This window comes from Peromyscus maniculatus, chromosome 1 (genome assembly GCF_049852395.1).
Source record: "Peromyscus maniculatus bairdii isolate BWxNUB_F1_BW_parent chromosome 1, HU_Pman_BW_mat_3.1, whole genome shotgun sequence".
NCBI classification, from domain to species: Eukaryota; Metazoa; Chordata; class Mammalia; order Rodentia; family Cricetidae; genus Peromyscus; species Peromyscus maniculatus.
Genome location: NC_134852.1, coordinates 65,903,477 through 65,923,842, shown reverse-complemented (window position 1 = coordinate 65,923,842; position 20,366 = coordinate 65,903,477). Strand labels below are relative to the sequence as shown.

General features: G+C 40.3%; 1 protein-coding gene across 3 annotated transcripts in view; it reads right to left on the bottom strand.

Annotated features, from left to right (window-relative positions):
- Window positions 1-8,894: 8,894 nt before the first annotated feature.
- Window positions 8,895-20,366, bottom strand: part of Tubgcp5 (tubulin gamma complex component 5) — a 38,836-nt gene continuing 27,364 nt past the window's right edge. For all 3 annotated transcript variants that reach the window (XM_042277192.2, XM_076543872.1, XM_042277195.2), the window contains 7 exons: window positions 18,190-18,274; window positions 17,985-18,105; window positions 17,041-17,216; window positions 15,931-16,056; window positions 15,315-15,403; window positions 10,749-10,849; window positions 8,895-9,778 (listed from right to left, as the gene is read on the bottom strand). In XM_042277192.2, the coding sequence (XP_042133126.2) occupies window positions 9,732-9,778; window positions 10,749-10,849; window positions 15,315-15,403; window positions 15,931-16,056; window positions 17,041-17,216; window positions 17,985-18,105; window positions 18,190-18,274 (745 nt within the window). In that variant the 3' untranslated portion in view covers window positions 8,895-9,731. The remainder of the gene's footprint in view (window positions 9,779-10,748; window positions 10,850-15,314; window positions 15,404-15,930; window positions 16,057-17,040; window positions 17,217-17,984; window positions 18,106-18,189; window positions 18,275-20,366) is intronic.

Genomic DNA, 20,366 nt, shown 5'->3' with positions numbered 1-20,366 from the left:
AGTGGAGAAGTGTTCCCTTGTTCCACATCCTCAACAACATGAACTATCACTTGTGTTTTTGATCTTAGCCATTCTGACAGGTGTAAGATGGAATCTCAGAGTCTTTGATTTTGCATTTCTCTGATGGTTAAGGATGTTGACCATTTCTTTTTAAGTGTCTCTCAGCCATTTGAGATTCTTCTGTTGAGAATTCTCTGTTTAGATTGGTATCCCATTTTTTAATTGGCTTATGTGGTGTTTTATTTATTTATTTATTTATTTTTGATGTCTAGTTTCTTGAGTTCTATATATATTTTGGATCTTAGCCTTCTGTCATATGTGGAGTTGGTGAAGATCTTGTCCAATTTTGTAGGCTGCCATTTTGTCCTACTGATGGTGTCCTTTGCCTTACAGAAGCTTTTCAATCTCATAAGGTCCCATTTATTAATTTGTCAGTCTCGGTGCCTGTGCTATAGGTGTTCTGTTCAGGAAGCTGTCTCCTGTGCCAATTCATGCAAGGCTATTTGCCACTTTCTCTTCTATCAATTTCAGTGTATCTGGTTTTATGTTGAGGTCTTTGATCTACTTGGACTTGAGTTTTGTGCACAATGCTAGATAAGGGTCTATTTGCATTCTTCTACATGAGACATCCAGTTAAACCAGCACCATTTGTTAAAGACGCTTTCTTTTTTCCATTGTATATTTCTGGCTTCTTTATCAAAAACCAGGTGTCCAGAGGTATGTAGATTTACATTTGGGTCTTTGATTCCATTCCATTGATCAACCTGTCTATTTTTATGCCAATATCATGTGGTTTTATTACTATGGCTTGGTAGTAGATCTTGTAATCAGTGACTATGATACCTCCAGAAATTTCTTTATTGTACACAATTGTTTCAGCTATCCTGTTTTTTTTTGTTTTTCCATATGGAGTTGATATTATTCTTACAATGTCTATAAATAATTGTGTTGGAATTTAATGGGGATTACATTGAATCTGTAGATTGCTTTTGGTAAGATGGCTGTTTTTACTAGGTTAATCCTACTGATCCATGAGTATGAGAGATCTTTCTATTTTCTGATATCTTCTTCAAAGACTTGAAGATATTGTCATATAGGTCTTTCACTTGCTTGATTAGAGTTACCCCAAGATATTTTATATTATTTGTGGCTATTGTGAAGGATGTTGTTTCCCTGATTTCTTCCTTGGCCTGTTTGCCATTTGTATGTAGGAAGGCTATTAATATTTTTGAGCTAATCTTTTATCCAGCCACATTGTTGAAGGTATTTATCAGTTGTAGGAGTTCCCTGGTAGAATTTTTGGGGTTGCTTATGTATACTACTATGCCATCTGCAAATAGCAATATTTTGGCTTCTTCCTTTCTGATTTGTATCCCCTTAATCTCCTTCAGTTGTCTCCTTGCTCTAACTAAAACTTCAAGTACAATATTGAATAGATATGGAGAGAGTGGACAGCCTTGTCTTGTTCCTGATTTTTGTGGGAAAAAAATCTCCATTTAATTTGATATTAGCTATATAGGGTTGCTATAAATTGTTTTTATTATGTTTAGGTATGTCCCTTGTATGCCTGATCTCTCCAAGATTTTTAGCATGAAGTGGAGTTGGATTTTTGTCAAAGGCTTTTTCAGCATCTAATGAGATGATCACGTGTTGTTTATTTTTCAGTTTGTGTATATGGTGGATTACATTGACAGGTTATCTTATGTTGAACCATTCCTGTATCTCTGGGATGAAGCCTAATTGATCATGGTGGGTAATTTTTTTTGATGTGTTCTTGGATTCAGTTTGCAAGTATCTTATTGAGTATTTTTGCATCAATGTTCATGAGAGAGATTGGTCTGTAATTCTCTTTGTTGAATCTTTGTGTGATTTGGGTATCAGGGTGACTGTGGCCTCATAAAATGAATTTGGCAATGTTCCTTCTGTTTTTGTTTGTGGAATAATTTGAGGCATAATGGTATTAGCTCTTCTTTGAAAGTCTGGTAGAATTTTGTGCTGAAACCATCCGGTCCTGAGATTTTTGTGGTTGGGAGAATTTTAATGACTTCTATTTCCTTAGGGTTTATAGGTCTATTTAAATTGTTTATCTGGTCTTGGTTTAACTTTGGATAGTGGTATCTATAAAAAAAATATTCATTTCTTTTAGATTTTTCCAATTTTGTGGAGTACAGGTTTTAAAAATAAAACCTAATGATTCTTTGGGTTTCTTTGGTGTCTGTTGTTATGCCCTCCTTTTCCTTTCTGATTTTGTTAATTTGGATGCTCTCTCTCTCTCTTTGAGTTAGTTTGGATAAGGATTTGTCTGTCTTGTTGATTTTTCTCAAATAATAAACTCTTTGTTTCATTGATTCGTTGATTGTTCCCTTTGTTTCTATCTTATCGATTTCAGCTCTCAGTTTTATTATTTCCTATCTTCTGCTCTTCCTGGGTGAGTTTGCTTCTTTTTGTTCTAGAGTTTTCAGGTGTGCTATTAACTTGTTAGTATGAGATTTCTCCACTTTCTTTATGCAGGCACTTAGTGCTATGAACTTTCCTCTTAGCACTGCTTTCATAGTGTCCCATCCATTTGGGTATGTTGTGCATTCATTTTCATTGAATTCCAGGAAGTCTTTAATTTCTTTATTTTTTCCTTGACCTAGTGGTGATTCAGTAGAGAGCTGTTCAGTTGCCATGAGTTTTTACCCTTTTTTGTTGTTTCTGTTGTCGATATCCATTGATATTGAGAGATATTAATGACCAATGATTGTTAATTTCTGTTACTTTGTTGTTGTTGTTGGTGGTGGTGGTGGTAGTGGTGGTGGTGGTGGTGGTGTGTGTGTGTGTGTGTGTGTGTGTGTGTGTGTGTCTTTTTTTGGTTTTGCTGGTGTGAGATTATTTCCTGTGTTTTCACGGGTGTGAACTCCTTGGGTTTGGGTTGTCTTTCTAGTACCTTCTGTAGGACTAGATTTGTGGATATTGTTTAAATTTGACTTTGTCATGGAATATCTTGTTTTCTTCATCTATGGTGATTGAAACTTTTGCTGGGTATAGTAGTCTGGTTTGGCATCTGTGGTCCCTTAGAGTCTGCGGGACATTTTTCCAGGCATTCCTGGCTTTTAGGATCTCCATTGAAAAGTTGGATGTGTTTTTAATAGGGCTGCCTTTATATGTTACTTGGCCTTTTCCCCTTGGAACTTTTAATATTATTTCTTTGTTCTGTATGTTTAGTGTTTTGATTATTATGTGGCGGTGGGGGGGTGAGGGTGGGGTGGAGAAGGCAACGGGGACAGATTTTCTTTTTTGGTCGAATCTATTTAGTGTTCTGTAAGCAAATTGTACATTTATAGGTGTGTCCTTCTTAAGGCTAGAAATTTTTCTTCTATGATTTTGTTAAAAGTATTTTCTGGATCTTTGAGCTGGATTTTCCTCCCTCTATTCCTATTATTCTTAGGTTTGATCTTTTCCTAATGTCCCAGATTTCCTGGATGTTTTGTATCAGGAATTTTTAGATTTAACATTTTCTTTGACCAATGTATCAATTTCTTCTATCATATCTTCTACACCTGAGATTATCTGTTCCATCTCTTATATTCTGTTGGTGATTCTTGAATCTGTAGTTACTGTTCACTTACCTAGATTTTCCATCTCCACAATTCCCTCAGTTTGTGTTTTCTTTTTTGCTTCTATTTCCATTTTCAGGCCTTGAACAGTTTTATTTATTTCCTTCACCTGTTTTTTTTTTTTTTGTCTTTCTTTAAGGGATTGTTGATTTCTCCCAATTGTTTGTTTGTGTTATCCTGGATTTCTTTAAGGCATTTATTCATTTTTTTCCTTAAGGTCCTCTATCATCTCTATAAAGTTAGTTTTAAGGTCATTTTCTTGTGCTTCCATTGTGTTGGAATACTCAGGGCTTGTTGTAGAAGAATAGCCAGGCTCTGGTGATGACATAGTGCCCTGGCTGTTGTTGATTTTGTTCTTACACTGGTGTCTAGGCACCTGGGTTTGGGATGAATATAGGTCTAGGTCCTGGTTTCTGACTTTGTCTTAGTTGGATGGATGTTTTGTTCCTTGATTTCTGTTTCCTCTTTGGTTTTCTGATCTTTTGTTTTCAAGGAAGATTTTCTCTGTGTAGTCCTGACTGTACTGGAACTTGTTCTATAGACCAGGCTGGCCTTGAACTTGGAGATCTGCCTGCCTCTGCCTTGGGAGCTCTGGGTTAAAGGCATGCGCCGCCACCACCCTGCTTTAAAGGAGCACTCGTGTCCTCCTATCAGGAAGAGTGTAATTCTGCCAGGCAGACTGGATGACCTTAGTTAACAGCTATGGAGATATTTCACATTGTAAACCTCCCCATTTGTTCAAATAACCAAAGTTTGGAATTTCTGTCTTTGTGAAACATGTTTGATTGTTCAAAATGCTGACACTGATTTCTGTTTAGGGCTAGTTCCCTTTTGTGTATTAGCTAGAACCTGCCATGCACTATTAAGGAGTTTTTCATTTATTAATTTCCAAGTGGTATATTGACTTCTCACTGGGAAGACATATTCTATTACACATATACAACCATATAATTTATGAATAGTTCACTTATTTTCCAATCAGAGTATTTTTGTTATGCATCATTTAGAATTTCCGGTGTAATACTGAATAGAAATGTTGAATTAGATAGACATTTGCCTTGTTCCCAACTCTAGGAATAAAGCAGTCTTTCACATTTAAATAAAATTTTTAAAATGCCCTTTAGATTGAAGAAATACTGTCTGACGTCTCATGTTTTGATAGCTTTTATAGCTACATATAAATTTAATACCCCAATAACTAAGGGGTCTACAATGGTCTGGAAATGCATTCCCCAAGGATTTGTGTGTTGGGAGCTTGATGCCCAATGTGGTGATGTTGAATAGGTGGCCTAGTGGTAGGTACTTAGGTCACAGAGCAGCTGCCCTCAAGGTGGCACTCACTGGAACCTTGAGCTCTATAAGAATGTGCCCAACTCATTGTCTTTGACCTTATTTTCAGATGTACTCTCTCCTTGGCATACTTTTGTTATTTACCAGAGGCCAAACATTTGGGGCTGTCTGATCTTGAATTTTCAGCCTTGGAAGCTGAAGTTTTGGAAATTCCTTTATAGGTTGTGTATTTTCCCTTGAGTACTGCTGGGGATGGCAACTAGGGTCCTGGGCACACTAAGTAAACACTCTACAACTGAACTTCATCCTCAAGAACAAAACTAATATAGAAAAACGGAGGTCAGAATTATCAGCTCACCTGGACGTGGAATTACAGGTGGCCGTGAGCTGTCTTTTGTGGGTGCAGGGGCCCAAACTAGGGTCCTCTGGAGAGTTCCAAGTGCTCTTAGCTGCTGAGCCTCCAGCTTGCTATCTTAGAATCCTCTGAGGCTGGTTCATCTACCACAGGGTCAGGAATGTTCAATGGCAGAATTATTTCATGGAACACCAGAGTACTTGACTGTAGAGGTCCAGACACAGGACCATCCTGGGATTTAAGTTTAACCCAGAAGTAGACTTACCACAAAGAAAAGCTGAAGGTCTGTACTCCTTACTTCTGAATTTCTACCAAATATTCAAAGATGTAAAAATCTTCAAGAAAACATTAGCAAACTGATTCCAACAGCATATACATCATGGTTTGGTTAGGTTTATCCTACAACCAAAAGTGTCATCCTTTTTTAAATTGTTGCTGTCTTTTAAGCCACAACTGTCTGAATCAGCAACTACAACTCCACTGCTAGCAGCAGTGGTTAGGCCACAAGAGCCAGCAGGAGCTGCAGCCTGAGGGAATTCTGTTTCCTCAGGCACCGACTCTTTCAAAGCTACCAAGGGAACTTAACTAAATCTCTGTCCCTCTAAAGAACTCAAGATTCAAAGGTTAATGTGGAATTCTGCTCCTCAGAGAGGTAGACTAGCAAGTAGCTCACCTCCTCTCCCTGCTCATCTCCTCCAAAAAACCCTCACGCTTCTCCTCCACCCTCACCAACCTTTGTCCACTGGCTCCTCCCTTCCACTTCCTGTCAGCTAGTTGCTGAGGCAGCCTCCTGACCACAGGTGAATTTTATTTAATCAAACATATCTTTGCATCATTAAACAAATGTTCCAGAGCATAAACAAAAGTAACCAGCTTAAAATAATATTCTATAACACAAAAGGTTTGTTCAACATACAAAAACCAATGTACTAAACCAATAGACCATATAGAACAAGGGAGGAAAAAAAAACCCCAAAACCCAACAACCTTGGAGTCATCGATAGATGCAGAAAAATCATCTTAAGAATTTAACTCTTTTATGATAAAAATACTCAACAATATAGAAATTATAATGGAACTTTCTCAAATAAAAGGTATATATACCAAAAACAAAACAACACCTAGAGCTAACATAATGTTGGAAGACTGAAAACTTTCCCCTTGGGACAAATGCAGGGACATTTTCTTATAGTTATGACTATATTACAGTTTCTAGCTAGAACAATTAGTCAAGAAAATGAAGTAACTCATTCATATTGGAGGAATACTGTGTGTGTGTGTAGGGCTGGGTATGTATACAGGTGTGCATATGTCAGCTTTGGGTGTTATTTCTAAGGAGTCAACCACTTTTTAAAATAGAGTATTTTGTTATTATTTGTGTGTATGGGTGTTTTGCCTGCGTGTATATCTGTGCAACACCGTGTGTCTGATGTCTGTGGAAGTCAGAAGAGGGTTGAACTCCCCCTGGAACTGGAGCTACAGTGGGTTGTGAGCTGCCATGCGAGTGCTGGGAATCTAACAGGTACTCTGGAAGAGCAGCCAGTGCTCTTAACTGCTCAGCTATCTTTTCAGCTTCCAACTTTTGCAACAACAACAACAACATCATCATCATCATCAACAACAGTGTGTGTGGTGTGCACATGTGGGCACACACATGCTACAACATGAGTGGGAAGGTCAAGAGACAGCTTTGTGGCATCAGTTCTCTACCTTCACATGGGTTCTGGAAATCAAGCTTAGGTCACCAGGCTCATGTGACAAACACTTCACTGACTGAGCCATCTTGTGGGTCTGCCACGCTGGTTTTTGGTGACAGAATCTCTTACTGGAAGCCTGAACCTGTAGATGATGTTAAGCTGGCTGTCCAGAGATCCCCAGTTCTGGAATCGTCAGTGTATGTCACCAGGTCTGCCTTTTTATGTGGGTGCTGGAGATCAAACTCAGGTCCTCTCATGATTACTGCCTGAGCCATCTCCAACCCATACAAATATTTGCTGATGACATGGTCTCACATGCGTAAAGGAAACATGTATGGAGTTTCTCTGTATAACCTTGGCTGTCCTAGAACTCAAGTCTTTAGGCCAGGCTGGCCTCAAACTCAGACATCTGCCTGCTTCTGCCTCCCAAATGCTGGGATTAAAGGCATGCGCTAGCACCATCTGGCTTACATTTTCTTTTCTTTTAAAATATTTTTTATAACTTGAAACAATGGTTTATTCAGTCAATTCAACATCTGCTGCCCTCCCAGAGGTGCTGGGCCCCATCTGGTTGAGACAAAGATACCAGGCCCCATGACTTGGGTAACAGGTGCAGCACCCAGAGCAAGTCTTGGACTGGAGTTCCTGCTGGAGACTGAGGGCTGAGTCAGGAGAATCCTGAAAGCCCACGGTTCCTGGAGTGCTTTGACACTTCAGTCTCAAGGAGAGTTGTATATCTATCGCCTTTCTGAGAATCTCCTCATCTCAGTGGCCACAGGCCCGCTTGGCTAGTCTCCCTATTGAAGAGTCCATCAGCTGCACTTCATCTGGTCTTCAGTCTAACAGATTTTACTTCCTGATGAGCCACAGAATTATCCTGACTGATCTGAGTCTCTTTATGGGATCTTGGATTCAGCAGTCTATAGAATCTGACTCCTTGTTTATTATTATTAATCTTATTTGCACTGTAACTGGAGAATATACTTTATGTAATTTCTATTTCTAAAAAGTGAGTGTGTTGGCTAGTTTTATATCAACTTGACACAAGCTAGTCATCTGAGTGGAAACCGCAGTTGAGAAAATGCCTCCATAAGATGCAGCTGTAGGCAAGATTGTAGGGTATTTCCTTAATTAGTGATTGATGGGGGAGAACCCAATCCATTGGGGGTGGTGCCATCCCTGGAGTGGTGGTCCTGGGTTCTATAAGAAAGCAGGCTTAGCAAGCCATGATGAATAAGCCAGTAAGCCACACTCCTCCATGGCCTCTGCATCAGTTCCTTCCTCCAGGTTCCTGCACAGCTTGAGTTCCTGTCCTGACTTCTTCAGTGATGAACAGAGATGTGTAAGTGCAAGGCGAATAAACACTTTCCTCCCTAATTTGCTTTTGGTCATGGTGTTTCATCACAGCTATGCTAACCCTAACTAGGACAGTAAGCGTATGTCAGGTATGTTTGTGTATGCTTGTAATTTTAGCACTTAGGAAACTGAGGCAGGAAGGTCCTGAGTTTGAGGCAAGCCTTGGCTGAAGAGTGAGACTCTGTTTCAAAAAGCTAAAAAAAAAAACAACCCCAAACCAGCACTCTGGAGGCAGACACAGAAGGATCTCTGAATTTGAGGTTAGCCTGGTCTACAGAGAGAGTTACAGAACAGTGAGTTCCTGGAACAAAGAAACTCTGTCTCAGAAAACCAAAAAATCAACCAACCAAACCAAACCAAAAAACCAAACAAAAGGTTAGGTATATTTCATGCACAAGATATACATTCTACCTTGGTGAATGTATTATATAAGCTTAGGAAGATATATCCTGTTATGATTGGACGAGGGCTGTCAGTTTGACCCAGCTGGCTAAAGTTCAGTTTTGCTATGTCCTTACTGAATTTATCTGTCTACATTATCCATCTGTCCCTATACAGTGCTTACTGAGTAACATATAAAAAAAAATGTAGAAAAACTGAATGATATACATAATTTTATTTCAGATATTATACATATGGTTAGCTAATAAATGTCAAACACTGGTATATAACAGCTGGCCATAAGTAAAGTTAGGATTATACACTGATATTAGTTGTTATTTTCCTTTTGGAATTTCCTATGCACATAAAAACTTACATACTTCAAGGATAGTTAAATCTAAGACACCTTTTAGGGAAGAGGAAATGTAAAACTTACATGGTTATCTGTTTTAGGGAAGAGGAAATGTAAAACTTACATGGTTATCTGTTTTAGGAAAGAGGAAATGTAAAACTTACATGGTTATCTGTTTTAGGGAAGAGGAAATGTCAAACTTACATGGTTATCTGTTTTAGGGAGAGGAAATGTCAAACTTCCATGGTTATCTGTTTTAGGGAAGAGGAAATGTCAAACTTACATGGTTATGTTTTAGGGAGAGGAAATGTCAAACTTACATGGTTATCTGTTTTCGGGAAGAGGAAATGTCAAACTTACATGGTTATCTGATGCCCTCTTACTGCTTCTGGGCACCGAGTGTGCACATAGTGCACATATGTACAAGCAAGCAAAATACTCATCTACATAAAGTCAATCTTTAGAAGAAAGACAAATGAGTAAATAATCTACTTTTATATATTTTACAATTAGATACACAATCTTATATACATAATTTTACACACTTGGTAACAATCTCCAGAGAAAATACCTACAATTCATTTGTCTAGATAGGTTTAAAATAAAATTAAGTAAAAATAAGATTTTTATTTCTCAGCAGCAAATGATGACAATGTACATGGATGATGATGAAGTCTAAGGTACTTATTACATCAGAGATTTTAACTTTGCTCCATCCCAGCCATGAGCGACAGTGCTAGAGATTCCACTGTGGGAAGAAAAAGAAAGGTAAAATTAGCTCTAAATTTGTTTAAATAAGGCTGCAGTGAATTCAAAACTTCAAAGTATCCAAAGATCTGTTATATTTTTAATTAAAAAATCAATACTCTTAATATATAATAAAAAGAGGACAGCCACCATTTGTTAATATTAAATGGATAAAGTTGATGACATTTCTATTTCAGATCTTTTAATCTTGAAAATAAAAAAGGCATTTCACTGAATACAGCATTTGTTCTATATGGCATAAATTCTGGGCTAGCTTGTAATACAGTGCTATATATATTCTAATCTATGGATGGCATCTGCTTCCATAACCCTGGCCCATGTAAACATGGACAAATGTATCAATGTTGTCCCTTAAACAGGCAGATTCCAGTTCACATCTGGCTGAGTTTAGTAAATGTACTGCTGTTAAGAGTATGCACAAACGGAGAAGAGATTAACAATATGTACAGCCTTTACTAAAAAAAAAGGGAGGGTGGTGGTGGACACAGGCACCACTTAGTCTGTCTCCACAGACTTAAAATTCCTCCACTTCACAAACCGCCTGTCTCCTTCTCCCTATATTCTGAACTGTAAAATTCACATTCCTTTGTAATCAGAGGTAGTCTTGGAAGTTCTGAAATTGTAAAAGTCTGTATCTTTAAGAAAGGAATAGTTTCAAAGGATAGTCAAGAGTGAGAAATTGACTCTCCAAGCTCCTACATTTCCATTTTAGGAACTCACTGGAATAAAAGGCACATGAATAAACAAGACCTTCAGTTTTAGTGACAGCCATCTGATATCACCCACCCCATCATAATTCAGCAATACCAATTCTAATCATGGCTAGTACTTTCCAGTTTTGAAAGTGGGAAAAGCTCAAACTTTCCATGTGACTAGTAACAAATATTGACATACAGATTTAGTTACAATAAAATTATGAAAGCAGTGATAACATAAGATGATGTACTCACAATGCGGAAAAGATCCTCTACAGACAGCTTTATTTAAAATGGTTACGAGAAACATGTGGCAGTTTTTAAAATCAGATTCCATTTTCTCTATAGATTCCATTCTAAGAAAGAAAGTAAATTTCAATTTATATTAAGTGCACAGGAACTAGTAGTAGGCAGGCTATAATATTATCATTGAAGTAATTTCTATAATCCTAAGGCTAAAGATTATAAAATAGGAAACATATTTTACATTAGTTTGCATTATTTTTCATAGACAGGGTGTCTCATTATATTGGCTAGGATTGACAGGAACTTATAATCTCAATGCCTTAGCTCTCTAGTTTCTGGAACTACATCCTGCCTTTCTTTAAGATGCAAAGTCTTGAGGGGCTGGTGGTGCAGTGCAGTGCAGTTTGGTAGTGCTTGCCTAACATGGATGATGCCCTGGGTTCCAACCTGAGTACTACATAAAACTGGGTGTGGTGGTGCATCCCTGTAGTTCCAAGCTCTTGAGAGGTGGAAGCAGGCTGGAGAGAGGGCTCAGAGGTTAAGAGCACTAGCTGTTCTTGCAGAGGACTCATGCTCTGTTCCCAGCACCTACATGTAACTCCAGCTCAGAGGATCTGACTCTCTTCTGGCCCCCCACAGGCACTGCATGAAGACGGTGCTCAGACGTGCACACAAATACCCGTAGACATAAAGTCAAAACAAACAAACCTTCAAAAGTTCAAGATCACTCTCAACTACACAGCAAATCTGATGCTAGCCTTGGCTACAAGAGACACTGCCTCAAAAAAGAAGCTAAGGAAAAATTCATTTAAGATATAAATCAACCATTTTCCAATTAGTACTTAATTCTAGAGCCATGACTAGAGATATTCCCTTTTCCTTTGTTTAGATTTATATATTTACTTTTACAAGCAAACATTATTTATAAAATAAAGCATACACTAAAGGTATAAAACTCTAAAATTTGAAATTATCAAAAAGAGAGCTTTTAGAAAATGGTGAAGTACATATCACATAAGATTGACCACTTTTAACTATTTTCAGTGTAAAAGTCACTGGCAGTAATTATGTTTAGAGTTGTGCAACTATTATCATTATTCATTCCAAGAACTTTTTGGTCTGTGTGTTTGTATTTGTGTGTGTGGGTACATGGGCATATGTGTTCACATGTATGTGGGAGTCGAAGATAACCGCTGGTGCTGTTCCTTAGCACAGCACTGTCTCGTTCCCCCGCTGTCCTGGAACCTCTGCATCCCAACTGCTGGGACTAAAGACATGCACCACCACCACCCAGCCTATGTTTTTTCAAAAAAGAACTATTTGAGAATTTCCTACATGCATGCATATAATGTGTTTTGATCAAACCCATGTCACTTCCTCCCCTCCAACTCTTCCCATTTCTCCCACCCTAGCTTTCCTAGCTTTATGTGCTCATTTTTAAACCACTGAGTCCACTTAGTGGTATTAGTAATGTACATGCCATCTTGTTTTTTGAGATGAGGCCTCTCCCTGGACTGGCCGCCAGCATGCCCTAGATCTGCCTGTCTCTGTCCTTCCATCAGCAGGATTACAAGTGCACACAACCATACTCTCCCTTTTTATGGGGATGCTGGGGGCTGAACTCAGGTTCTTATGCTTGCACACAAGCACACCCGCTGAGCCGGCTGCACACAAGCACACCCGCCGAGCCAGCTCCCCACCCTTTTTAAAGTTTTCACTACCCAGGGTCACAAAAGGCCACTTTGCTGTGAATATGTTCCTCTGACAGTTTACCTTCTACTTTCAAGTAATCAGTAGGTATGACTTTATGTCTTTTTAAATAGGAAGTAAGCAACACACAGAGGAAAATACTGCATAATATGTACGTAACATAAATGTACAGAGGTTTCCTCTAAACTGATTCATTTCCAGGAATCAACCCCACCCACCCCACCTCGCAGGAGACAGGGATTGAGATGCTAGGAGACTGATGAAATAACTAGTAAATAATAGGTCACATGACTGGGAGAGTGGAAACTAGGAAGCTTCTTGATGTGCCCTCCCACGTTTATAGAAGGTAAATAACTGCTGGGGGAGGCGATTCTGCCCAGAGGAGATTCTGTCAAGCTGCCTTACAGGCCCCGCAGAGAGTCCTGCAATGAAGCTTTGATGAGTGAGTCATCACCCATATCCAGGTGGGCCTTTTGGTGACATAGCTGATTATTTTTTGTCATCCTTGCTCTGCTAAGTAACCTACCGTTCATCCTCCTGTTAATGTCCCCAGGGTGTGCTCACTGGTTCACCAAGCTGGACTACGGTGCATTCATTACATTGGTCTGTCAAGGGTTCCCTTTCTGGGGTGAGCAGATGTGTGTGTGTGTGTGTGTGTGTGTGTGAGACATAACAGCTTATCACCCATCCTTGTCAGTCATTTATCTAGAGCTAATAAACCCGCCTCAGCCTTACTACAGTACTTACTTAGAAGCAAATCTGATACATTGAAACACTTAAAAAATTATATGCATTGGTGTTTTGCCTGCATATATGTCTGTGTGAGGGTGTCAGGTCCCCTGAAACTGGAGTTACAGACGGTTATAAACTGCCATGTGGTTGTTAGGAACTGAAACTGGGTCCTCTGGAAGAGCAACCAGTGACCCCAACTAGTGAGCCATCTCTCCAGCCCCACACTGAAACATGCAAACATTTCATAAATTCTGGTGTGCGGAGTCTCTATGTCACCCTGGCTAGCCTTAACTCACGACCTTCCAGCCTCCACTTTCCAAGCAGGCCAAGATTTACGTCCCCACACCGGCTCTGAAACGCTTCAGCCCTCCCAACTACTACTTTTTGCTGACATTTGTTGTAGAAATTTAGTAAAGCATATGGAGTAGCGATTCTCCCATCTGGCTCAGTGTTGCAGAGAAAAGTCGTTTTGTATCCTTCGAGAGGACAATATCAAGTCAGGAAGGCATCTGTTTCCTTTGGCTTTTGTATTGCCCAGAATAGAACTCGGGGCATGGGCCATCCTAGGCAAGTGCTTCACCACTAAGCTACATTCCTAGTCCCTGTTTGGGCTTACTATTATTGTACATGTCTGTGAGTGATGTGTCTATGTGTGCCTCTGCATGTGTGATGATGTCATGAGACAACTTTATGCAACAAGTTCTCTCTCTACCTGTATATGCGTTTGAGGGTTGAATTCAGGCTGTCAGGCTTGTGTGGCAAATGCCTTTACCCGCAGAGTCATCTCACCAGCCCAAGACTAAAGTTTTCATACCTACAACTACGAGTGTCCTTACTATCTTAATTTCTTCCTTCAAACACCTCTAGAATGACAGAAGCAATGAGGTGAACTCTTCCCCTCTTTATGAACATGGATTAAATGCAGGTTTTGTTATAAAACCCAGTCGAGCTGTTAAGGGTGTTTGCTGTGCAGCCATGAGATCCAGAATTTGGATCCTCGCATCCATGTATTAACCCCTTGCATGCCTGTAACCATAGTTTTGAAGAGGGTGGAGACAAGACGGTTGCTGGGTTTACTAGCTTTCAGTCTGGCCAAGGAAATGTGAGTCCTGGGTTCAGGGAGAGACTCTGCCTCAAAGAACTGACTGGTGGAGAATGATAGAGGAAGATACCCAGACACACTCTTCTGGCTTCAATGTGCATACAAAGGTGCATGCATCCTCAAATATTCCTCATATAGGCACAAGCACACAAACAAAACCTCCAATCCACCAGCCATGAGCTTTTATTCAGCAAAGTAAATTATCATTGCATATAAGTCACACATGAGGCAGAGGCTAAGCACTGAAATGTATATTCAAATTAACCTAAGATGATAGCTGGGCTAGTGTAGCTCAGTGGTAAACTACTGACACAGCACATGAAAGGTCGTGAGTTCAATCCCTAGCCTAGAAACAAAACAAACTGGAGATGCTCCTGATAGACTAGAAGCAAGAGCTCCTGGGCCTTTTCCTGTATAATGACTTCAAGTCATTTGCCTTTCTATATTACACAAGTGAAAACACTCTATAAGTAAAATACACACTATCTTTTAGAGCTTACAATCACAGAGAATTGGACAATAACCCAGCATGATGCCCCTAATTTACTTTAAAAGGTGAGGGGTTGGGGGATCATGACCCAGAGCTGGTCATCCTCAGAAACTGCTGAGGTGAGTCACACAGGTTTGTTTTGTTGTCCTTACACTTCTCCAAGTGTTGAAGGTATCTATAATAAAAATTAAGCTTTATAATCTGAGAATATTCACTTATTTTAATTAAAAGACCTCAGATTTTTCTTTCCTTTTCCCTTTTTTACTGTTTTGCCTCTTATAAGTAAACTGACTTTCCTGATGCTATCTAGTGTAACTAAATAAATTCTATTATTGGTAGTACACAGGACTGAATTTCAGGCCTATGCATGGTAGGTAGCTAAGGCAATGAACTATACTCCCACCCTTCAAATTAAAAATTTAAATTATTAGTTACAATGGTATGTGAACCAAGACTGGGAGTGGGAAGACTCTGCAAATGATGCTTGTTCGAAGGGAGCTGCAATGGTCACAATATGAGTTGTTACACAGCACATACTTACTGCCAAGCTCCAAGGCCTGCCTGCCAACCTTCTGCAAACATAAGCGCCAAGTTCAACACTTTCATGATGGCTTCCTTTACAAAGCTGACCTGAAGATCAATGTCGGAGACAAAACATGGGCTTTGTAACTATGTTTGAACAATGACACCAATATTTTCTCCTAATTTACATCACAGAAAAAGCACATCATTATAATAACCATCTTTTATGTGTAAGCAAGATGCAAGGCTCTGAACCAAGCCCAAGTCAGATGTAAACCTGCACTCCAGGATGGCAAGCTTTCATTCCTGAATGCCATTTGGATTCATCAGTGAACCTGAGACGGAAGTCCCAATGGCTGTAAAACTATCCACTTCTACATACTCATAATGAATTGGTACACTTCCACTGGCTAACTGTAGACTTAAGTTTTCAGTTCTACATATGTATGTTTTTCTTAAATGTAATTGGTGGGAGTGTGGCACACATGTGTAACCCCATTTAACCCCGTCTTTCCTAAGAGAAGACTGCACAGGACGCTAGCTTTGGAATTCAAAACCCCACAGCAGAAAGGCATCCCCACTTGCCTAGATTCCCTTTTGCCCCACTGCTATACCTGAGATGTAATCTTACACACCTTTTCTCTCAGCAGACATCGGTCATGGATGGTTGACAAATACCTGTAGTGAATTTTAATCAACTGATCTAAATCCTTGGCTTCCTCGACTTGATGCTGAAACTCCAGCCCTGTACTGTGAAGAATCTTGAATGAGAAAGACAAGAAGCTTAATTAGCACTCATTTGTCCAGATTGCATGGCTAGCAAGCCAAGACTCTCCTGTCTCTGCCTCCCTCCCTAATGTGTGTGACCACACCTGCCCCCCCCCCCCCCCCCCCCCCCCCGGGCCTCAAACACAAAGATCTGCCTGCCTCTGCCTCCTGAGTGCTAGGGTTAAAAGTGTGTTCCACCACTGCCAGGCCACTCCTAGATTTTTATGTGGGTATTGGGGATCCAAAGTCAGTCAGTAATGCTTTTTTGGCAAGCACTTTACCAAATGAGCTATCTCCCCTGCCTGCCTGCCCGCTTTTTCTCCCTCTCACTTAGTGCAAGAGGAAGTGGAAAGACTGTAAGAGCCGGGCGATCAGGGAGGACAAAGCACAAGCAGTGTCTTGTGACACACAGGACTGCTGCGCCCAGGAAGCACCCAGCAGCTGGGGGTGCCCGCATAAGATCAAGGTAGTCAACACTCCAGCACAGAGTGGGAAGGGGTCCAGGAGCTCCCACCTGTAACTGAGGAGCTATGACAGTTGATGGCTTTTAGGAGATGGAGCGTCAGTTTCTTTTCAGAAGTATGGCTCCTACTAGGTCAATCACACTTCTATGCATGGGGCGGGCTTCCACCCAGGAGTATATGGACAGCACAAACTGAAGTACATGGGTTAATTAAAAATAAACAGGACATGAAATTGTGTGTAGGAAAGTAGATCTGGGAGGAGTCAAGGGGAGGAATTGAGGTAAATATGATCAAAATACGTTGTATAAAATTCTCAAAAAATAAAAATATTTATTTAAAAACATATTACCACTCACTGCCATATTATTTTATGATGAAATTATGTATATCTTTCATTTTTCACGATCTCTAAGTGTTCTGTGGCTCTTTTGTAGTTATAAATACATGATCAGTGTTCTCTTTGAACTACCACCTCCATGAGACAAAGAACTGAGGAGATGGAGAAATACCAACCCTGGTCATGATGTAGTTGTGTAAACTATTCACAAAGTGCATGAGCTTCACTCTTAAGAGAAACATGCGATGAATCTGCTGTCTTAATGATTCTTTGGGTGGTCCAAATTGGGAGAGTGTGTCTTGTTCACGCAGGTCTTCTTTTCCTTGGGATCTTTCAGCAGCATTAGCCAGTTCTATAAAGATTGAAAGGAAAACAAGGGAATTAAGTGAAAGCCACTGTACATAACCTTACATGAGATGAGGGATGCGGCATCAGCAGACTAGGAACCTAACTAGGGCATATTTGTGCCTTGGGAAGGTAAACCGCCAAGTTTCATGAGGATGTAGCTGTAGCTCAGTTGGTAGAGTGCTTGCCTAGCATGCTTGAGGCCCTGGGTTCACTTCCCAGTACTGAATAAACCAGACATGATGGCACACATCTGCTAATTCCAGCACTGGGAAGACATGGAGGACAGATAAAGGGTAAATAAATACTTGTTACCACTGCTGAGATGTACAATCTCTGCCAGACCCTCACTAAACCTTTTGGATGTCAATTCCTTATAAGATTATTACATTTAAGATCAACCCTATGAGTTCCTGATACTTTATTATTTTTGTGTATGTGGGGGTGGATGTCATGTGAGGGAATGTCGCATGTGTATGTGTGTGTATGCACTGCACATTGCAAAGGCCAGAAGATGGGGCCTGATACCTTGGACCTGGCACAGAGGTGGTTGTGAGCTGTCTGAAATGGATCTGTTGGAAGAGCAGCAGGCGCTCTTCACTGCTGAGCTATCCCTCCAGCCCCAAACTTCAGTCTTGTAGTAGGGGCTTGGTAAAACTGCACCTGCCACACTCCTGCGCCAGTTTGCTATTTGTTTACATATAAAAAATAAGGAAAACCTATAAAAATATTTCCAGGACTAAAATCAAATTAATTTATCAAAATCAAATCTTACCACCAAACAGTAGAACATCTAGGCTGTATTTTGCCCATTTTATTTGCAATAGGAGAAGGAACACCTGATTATAAATTTTTTGACATTCTACACTTATGACAATGTCCACAGGCCATGGGACCTACAAAAACAAAAATATAATTTTACATGCATATCCTAGTTTTAATAAAAAACAATTTTTATAAAAAAAATGATTAGTGCTTACCTTGTAGCTTAGGGTAAGACCATCTAAGATGTGAACAGGTAGTTTCTTCTTAGTTGTATCAACATTTTCAAAAGATATAGATAAACTAAATGAAGAAGTTTCAGTTTTAGTTTGTGATACTATTACGTGCACATAAAAATGTTCTAATATCTTTCATTGATTCATGCGCAGGGAGTACCCCTCAGAGGTACCACACTTGGGGCTGTGAGTGAGGTCCCAACAATAAGAGCACCACACAAGCACCAACCCCACTTCAACATTCCATTCAATATAAATATGTGGATGAACTTACATTTTCCAGCATATACCTCAGATCTGGAACTTGGTTTTAGAAATGAATGGTATTGATTTGGTCCCCCTCATCTCTGCCCCAATTCTTGAGACAAGGTCTCAATGTAAAGCCCAAGTTTGCCTCAAATGTATGGCAATCCTCCTGCCTCAGCCTCCTGAGTGTTAGAATTACAGAAATGAGCTACTACAGCCTGCAATTTTGTTTTTTGAGACAAGGTCCTGGTATGTACATGACCTTGAACTCTGCCTCAGGCTCCCAAATGATCTGCCACCATGTCTGGTTTCTGAGACAGTCTCTGACTATATATTGTAGGCTGGCCTCACACTTGAGATCCCCACGACTCTACCGTTGCCATGCCAGGATTACAGGTGTGTGTGCGCCCCAATATCCAATTAAGTTTTAAAATAATAGGTTTTGTTATAAAAAATACTTGACAATGTTAGTAAGTTAATTAGAATTAAAAAGAAAGTTTGAGAATAGGCCAGGAGCCTAATTCTAGTCAAAGTCAGGCTAAAAGGACTGAGCCTTAAGCGCAGGTATTGGGGAAAGGACTAGAAGAACCGCTCCTTGGTAAGTGTCCTAGACTGTGCCCAGTGGGCTTGCTTTTGCTGCAGGTGCTGTGTGTTGCTCTGCCTATGCACTTCTGGGTGGTCTGAACATTACTTTCTGAAGAAAGAAAGAACATGGAATGGAGAAATATCCATGTGCCTGGCACTATTCAAGGAAGTGTCCTTTTCTCATACAGGTCATGTTAGTGATCTCGCTACAGTTACTGAGATACTAGAAGATGATAACCTGGATGCACATTATGTAAGATTTAAAAAAAAGGATTCCAGGAAAGTAAGAGGTAAGGGCAGTGTGTGAATAATATGAACTAGCCAACTTACTTCATGGCACATGGACCTGATCGAACTATTTTCGTTTTTTTTTTTTGTTGTTGTTGTTTTTGTTTTTTTTTGTTTTTTTGAGACAGGGTTTCTCTGTGTAGCTTTGCGCCTTTTTTTGGAACTCACTTGGTAGCCCAGGCTGGCCTTGAACTCACAGAGATCCGCCTGGCTCTGCCTCCCAGAGTGCTGGGATTAAAGGCATGCGCTGCCACCACCGCCCGGCTCTATTTTCGTTTTTAAGTTTGTTACATCAACAGTCACTAAGAGCTTCCTATGCAGATGATGAAACCTGAGTGTCCTGCCTCCAGTTCGGTCAGTAGAGCTGCTTTCATGGCACAGCAAACACAAGGTGCACTAGTCAGTGGACAGGACTGACTATTTAGCCATGAGTGGGAGAGCACACCACTGAAGAAGGCCTAGAAGTGAGGAAGAACAGCACCTGGGGAAGTCACAAACATCTGCAAGTACCTGCACTGGGAAATGCAGTAGGAGAGAATATGGTGTGTAAGCGTGTAAGACAGGAGGCTGAGAAGATGAAGCCTGACAGTGAAAAGCTTTTTCTGTCTGGTGTGAGGCATACAGGAGGGGCCCGAGTATGATAATGGCTATCATTCTGAGGGTCAAGTTCCTTGTGGTGGAGGAGAGCAGGACCAAGCCATTCAGGAGGACTTGGCCTGCCAGAGAGGCTATGAATGTCTTCAAGGAGGCAGGATTGATAAAAGTTAGCAATAGCAATGCATAGGAACTTCAAACAGAAACACCATAGAAACCACCATCCCCAACAAGTTGGTTGGTCTCCACCTGCTCGCCTCTCACTTAGCAGTCCATATCAGCTGCCAATTTAATTCACCCCCTCCCCTTCTTTTTTGGGGGTAGGAGGTGCATATATGTATCGTGTGTGCAATGTCTTTGTGTATTTGTGTGTGTCTGTGTACAGGTCAGAGGTTAATCACTTTTTACTCCACTGAGGCAGGGTTCTCACTGAACCTGAACCTTAC